The sequence below is a fragment of the Lactuca sativa genome, chromosome 4 (assembly GCF_002870075.4).
Source record: "Lactuca sativa cultivar Salinas chromosome 4, Lsat_Salinas_v11, whole genome shotgun sequence".
Lineage (NCBI taxonomy): Eukaryota > Viridiplantae > Streptophyta > Magnoliopsida > Asterales > Asteraceae > Lactuca > Lactuca sativa.
This window is the reverse complement of record NC_056626.2, coordinates 163,718,028-163,724,861: the sequence shown is the minus strand read 5'-3', so window position 1 is coordinate 163,724,861 and position 6,834 is coordinate 163,718,028. Positions and strand designations below refer to the sequence as shown.

The 6,834-nt window shown below is 32.5% G+C and overlaps 1 protein-coding gene across 1 annotated transcript; it reads right to left on the bottom strand.

The window, feature by feature from the left end:
* Window positions 1-3,081: 3,081 nt before the first annotated feature.
* Window positions 3,082-3,786, bottom strand: LOC111902719 (uncharacterized). Its single transcript, XM_023898533.1, has one exon. The coding sequence runs from the start codon at window positions 3,784-3,786 to the stop codon at window positions 3,082-3,084; it is 705 nt and encodes a 234-aa protein (XP_023754301.1).
* Between the last annotated feature and the right edge of the window lie 3,048 nt (window positions 3,787-6,834).

Below are 6,834 nucleotides of genomic sequence, written 5' to 3'. Positions count from 1 at the left end.
AATAAAAAGAGGAGTTACCGAAAGCCCTCATTTATAGCTAGAAAAAGATAACATAGATGATTTGATAATTTCTCGATTCTCTCGATAAAGATAAGACCTATCAATTGAAGACTAATTTCAAATTCCTCTTTAAATTTAACTTAAGTTATTCCTTTAATATTTATGAAACTAATCCCTATATTTTCAGGAATAAATTGGGGGCAATTGTTAGGGCTAAGATCCTTACAATATTAAGGATCATCGAATATTCATGATCCTTAGCTACCTCAGGATCCCGGCTAAGTACCGTTATTATTTTTATTAATATTTATAACGGTCATATTTTGTCTATAACTAACATGTGTGCAAAAGTAGTCAAGGGAAGACCAATTCTCAGCCAAGAATCATCTTAACTATGCTAAATACCTGGAATACTTGGTTAAATAACGTTCATGAAGCCGGTCATAGAGGATCCCATAAATATCAGACATCATGTTGGCTAGATTAAACTATAAATTGACACTTGTAATTTGCACACGACACACTCTTTTTTAGTCTAAGCTTACTCTACGAAATTCTTTACTCATTCTTACTAAGTTGTAATCCTCATTTTATATCAATAAAATCATCAAGACAGATGATCATTATCATATCCCAAGGTTTTATGCCGGAGATCCTAGCAAGGGTCAAGGGCTTTTCTTGTAAACCATTGTGTCACTTTCTCTTACCATTTGCTATTACACAATCTGAACATCACAACCTCTTATTCAATTTGGCTGATAAGTACTTGTGTAATTTTTGACCAAAACAATATATTTCTAATATTTTAGTTTGATAAACTGGTTCATAAAAATTGTTTGATAAACATGGGGTTATTTGTTTGAACCATGAGAAAAACATGTTGCAATTGAAAAAAATGCAGACTTATTGATAAACTAAGAGCTTGCAAAAAATAAGCCTATAAATAACAAATATCATGAGTATTTTATATGCCTTATTAATGAACATAAACCTTTCATAAATTACGAACTTGGTCTCTAAGCTTAAAAGAAAGATGAAGTTAAATATTATAAATCACTTACTGTCTTTAGTTACTGAAAAACATGAAAAGAAGTTGTCCGCTCCCACCGTTCCTTCCTTTTTCATCCCCTCGTTTTGACGTCTTTCCACATTCTTTTTATTTTAGACTTCCGGTGATTTCCCTCAATCGAAAGGGCAATCTCCCCTTGGTCCGCTTTCTCTATCATTCACACGTAGTGAACAGGTACAAATAAATGTTGGGCTTGGAAAATAGAAAAAAACGTTTTCGACATGGTTGCTACTATATGAGACCAAAAATTTTGGGGCCCTTTGGGAGGATGAGTCATTGGGCACTCGTCGATGTTGTCCACCTTTTCGGGCGACCCTACACCTGGGGGATTAATTTTTAAAACATTAATAATTTTTTTTTTGATGTACGTCTTTCCACATTCTTTTTATTTTAGACTTCCGGTGATTTCCCTCAATCGAAAGGGCAATCTCCCCTTGATCCGCTTTCTCTATCATTCACACGTAGTGAACAGGTACAAATAAATGTTGGGCTTGGAAAATAGAAAAAAACGTTTTCGACATGGTTGCTACTATATGAGACTAAAAATTTTGGGGACCTTTGGGAGGATGAGTCATTGGGCACTCGTCGATGTTGTCCACCTTTTCGGGCGACCCTACACCTGGGGGATTAATTTTTGAAAACATTAATAATATTTTTATGGTGTACCAGAGTCCAAAGTTTGACTGTAGACCTCATATGAGGAATTTTGTACTCCAATCTACATAGCGCTAAACATGCCCTTATAGTATGCTATATAAATTGCTATATTCTTTGGTCATAAAACTTATTATACATGTAAAAAATATGCAGTATAAGATAATAGCTTAAGAATGTAATAAAGACCACGTCCGTGGTTCAAAGTCATATGATTTGAAAAGAGCATACGATTTTGATGTTGAAGCGCTACATCGACTGAAAAGTTTTTCATGGCAAACCAAACATACTCGACACTGATAGTCGGCAAGCATCCTCTTAAGTCACAGGGAAAACATTTTTTGGATTATTTGAGTACAAGAATATCAACTTGTGTTTGTGTAATGTGTATGATTTGAAATGTCACAAGAACTATAAGGACCAAAATAAAAGTGTACAAAATTAGAAAGTTTGAAGTGATGCATGTGTGTTGTATGGTAGATATACGCAAATAGTTTTGTTTGTTTGTGTAGGCATGGAAGCCATATGCATGTGCTCCCGAGTACAAAGGATCCACAGAATGCATATGAGTCAATCTACACAAGCCCCTAGGTGTAACTTATTGTAAACGTTTTTGTCTGCTTTTAATGATCATATATTATCTTACATGTAAAAGAGTTTAATTTAGACGTCTTTAATAGAGAATTTGAATCGTGTGGGGTTCGATAACTTGTTATTATCTTAGTTAAGCATCAAATGATAAATTGTAGACTATCTTAAAACCAGGTTAGAGGTAATAATCAATTAATTATGATGGTTTATCTAGTAATATGTCGATTTAAGTTATATTTTATTATATATATGAATTCAAATGGTTACACCATCTAAAATTGATTTATTGAAAATTCATATCATTTTTTCGAAAGAGATTTTAATCATATATAATTAACACATCAAATAATTATAAAAATCAAAAAAGCTCATGACTGTTTTAGTGTAATAACATACATTGACCCAAAAATACTTTGATGCATTACCCGTTAACTATTTTTATAAAAGTTAAAAAGTGTGATAGGTCAATGTGACAAATTGTGATCCAAAACTATGTCGATGCATTATTCCACCCATATATATTATTTAATAGATTTCAAGGTTATTTTATTTCACAAACAAAGGTAAACATAAATATAGAGAGGGAAAACAAACTTCCAAACCAGGGACGGGCGTAAGAATTGACAGTAGATGTTGTCGATTTTTTTTCTATCAAACATAATATAAAAACCAAAAAATAATTCATTATGTCTATTACAAATAAGCGATGCATTACATAAAAGTTAAAAACAAAACAACAATCTATCATCTATTACAATTTAAATTTGTCATCTTAGTGCAGACATCTTTTGAAACTGTTCCATTACCTTTTCATTATCAACTTTCACAAGTGCTTCGGTCTCAACATAGCAAAGCAATGCCTTGTTCAAAAACTTATCACCAATCTTGCTGTGCAAGTCGGTCTTCAAGAGCTTCATTTTCGAAAAACATCTTTCTACACTTGCGGTTGCTACGGATAATATCAAATCCAAATTTAAAAGCTTATAAACCAAAGGATAAGACTGATGTTTCCCCGTACTAACCATTAAACGAGAAAGCTCGGAAATTCCTTTCAAAGTGGTAAAACGCTCATCTTTGATGTAAGGGTGATAAAATATTACAAGTTGTCCTTCAACATCTATCAAATCCGAATCATCAAAGTCATACTTGTAGAACTTAGCCAACTTTAACAACTTTGATTTGTCAAATTGTGAAAATGAATCACAAGGGCTCAAAGCACTCATGTATTCTAGTAATTGGGTGCTTGTTTCACTAAATTGATCCCAATATTTTGTCAGTTGCATATCCACCAACGTGTTGAAGATTTCAACCTCAAAATGAAATCTACTAGTCTTTATGGTCGTATGGTTTCTCGCACTAACATAAAAATCCTGCATTTCCAGAGTAGCAATATTGTGTGTTTGACAAAAAGAGGACAACCTTCGCAAAATACTAGCAAACCCTGTGTCTCTTAAAGATTGCAATGTGTCCATTATCCCTCTAACCATCGAAGCCACTTCTAAAATGTCTAGATCTTTTTTTTTTAAGTTAATTTGATAATGTACCCGTGAGGCGTAAAATGGCATACATCATATATAAGTAAAACACGAACTCATAAGATTTAAAATATGTTATGATTTTGGACGCTTGTTAGCGGTTTGCCAATGACCCTCCATCCACTTTCACAAATTCTAAAACTACAAGAACATCCGCAAACAACTTCATCAAACTTGTTAGTGTGTTGAAATGTGAACACCATCTTGTATCTTTTTCCTAAACAAGTGTAATCTCTTGATTTAACCTTCTTCCTATTTCAACTTCACCAATACAGAAGTCTTTTTTCACCCTTTCTCTTTCTTGTTCCCGTAGTAAATCGTTTCTTTTACACGAGGCACAAACAACATTAACCACTAATGAAAGTTGCTCAAAAAAGTCACTAACACCATCATGCTTCTTTGCTACCGCTACAACCACTAATTGAAGTTGGTGTGCAAAGCAATGTACATAAAAAGCTATCTCATTCTCTTGTAATATCAAAGCGTGTAAACCATTGAATTCCCCTCGCATATTGCTAGACCCATCATAACCTGGTCCTCCTATCTATTAAAAAAATTTATATATATATATATATATATATATATATATATATATATATATATATATATATATATATATATATATATAACATAAAGGTAATTAAATTACATTAAAGTAACAAAAAAGTAAAGAATAATTTACTTGACTAAAACTCAACTTATTACTTGTACTTCATTTAAGGTGTTTTTCTGTGTCAAAGAGGATGCATCATTCATGTGCGCAACTCTAATGAATCTTTCCTTCAAAAATCCATGACTATCAACATATCGCAAAACAATAGCCATTTGCTCCTTTTTTGAGACATCGCTAGATTCATCAATCAATAAAGAGAATACATCTTGACCAATCTCTTGACAAATATTCTAAAGTACTTCTGTAAAACATTGCACAAGTTCGTTTTGAATTTTAGAGCAAATAAGTTGATTGTTTTAGGAGCATTTTCTAAAGTATTCTTGAAAATATCTTCATTAGTCTCTCGAATGGCTTTTAGCACTTCAATGTAAAGCCCTCTATTTTCCATGTTAACCGACTCATCATTACCACGAAATGGTAAACCGGTTTTCAATTAATGTCTAACAACAATAATAGAAACATATAATCGCGCTTTATATTTAAAGTCCTCCGCTTCAGTTTGCCTCCTCAAGACTACATTAATAACTTGTTTTTCTCTCAATAAAAAGTCACACTTTTCTCTTGCTTTGTTGTGAAAACTATCAACATTACCCACATGAGTCCGAAATGCATTTTTTTATTCCAAGCATCAAAACCTTGGGAAACAAATACATCTCTCCCTCCTTTTTGTCCCATGAGGTCTCCACACACATAAAAATATAAACAATATGCTTTTTTCTTTTTCACAATATATTCCAACCAATCAAAATCGTTAAACCATGAAGGAATGAAGCTTCTTAATCTATCACCTATTTTCTTTTTTGGAAACTTGTGTAGCCTTATTTGACAAGGTCCTTGAAGCAAATATGTTCTTCTTACATCATCTCTTATATTTGATGCATAACATGTAATCTTTGGCCTATCCACCGGTTCCATTGGAATATCTTTCAAATCAACAATATCATTAGTTTCATTAGAGCATGGTGTTTGTAGAATTGCATTAGAAACCAAAGGGATTGATTGATTGGTGATTGGTGTTTGGGAAGATCCTTCACCACTTTCATTAGGATTAGTTCTTGGTCTTATGGTAAGAAAACCACCAGAGTAACCTACACTTCAACATTAAGCTAAATAACTTATGATTTCACCAAATAATCCAATAGCTTCAACAAAAACATACAAATTACACCAAATCAAAATTGACTTCAATAAAGACAATAAGACATAGCAATTTTATTTCACCAAATCAATCAATAAGTCAATAACATCAATAAAAACATAGAAATCTCACCAATTCAAGATAAAAACAAAGCAATTTCGATTTCAACCTAAACAAAATGGTAAAATTTCAATTTTCGAACACTTACTTGCTTCATTCGTATGTAGGGCTTGGAGTCAAATTGAACAAATGGGAATGGATTTTTGCTACTCAATCAACAAGATACTGAAGAAATTAGAAGGATTAGCAATGGAAGCATCAAGCACCAAGCAAAGTCGTCGAGGCGTGTCTGTCGTGAGTGAAGTCATCGTGCGTGTGCGTCCCTTCCTGACTCCCTGTGTCGATGGCTCGATGTTTTTTTTGCATTTTGCTCCTGTCGATTATTGATTATTGTCTCCCATTAGGCCATTCTCCCAATTGGATCAAAAAGCCCAATTATCCAAATGTCATTGGGCTATAATAGTTTTTTTTGGGATAAAACTAATAAGCTTTTTTGACTACCAGTTGATAAGTCTAAGTTATAAATATATTTTGGGCTTGGTTGATCCAATAGAGTGACAATTTTTTTATGTAGTTGCCAGTTTTTTTACATAGTTGCCGGCTTTTTTTACGTAGTGGCATAATAGGTAGAAATTTTTTTACTACATACACAGAAACTAGATATTTCCAGTGCCACACCGGGCACCTAGTCAAACTGTCCTTGTTCCAAACATATATGAAGATAAAATATAGATCCCGGGAATAAAAGAATATATGTGATTTTCTTTACTCCTAGGCCATAAACAAACCGAATGTTTAATTAGTGAACCATTCAATGAAATATTTGTTTATATTTGTTGATTAAATAAATAAAGAAACTTGAACAAAAATTTATGGTCGTTTACAAACCAAGACAAACAATGATGTTTTCCTTCATTTATATTCATGAACATTCATTAATGTTCGTTCGATTAAGTTTGTTTATGCTCAGCTACTATATTACATTATATATAATATAAAATTTTGATGAGAGTGAAAGTGGAGCCTCTTATCGTGATTTAAGTTTTACAACTTCTAGATTTCATAAAAATATTAAAAGTAACATTGCTAAGTACGATTATCATGTTAGAAGTAT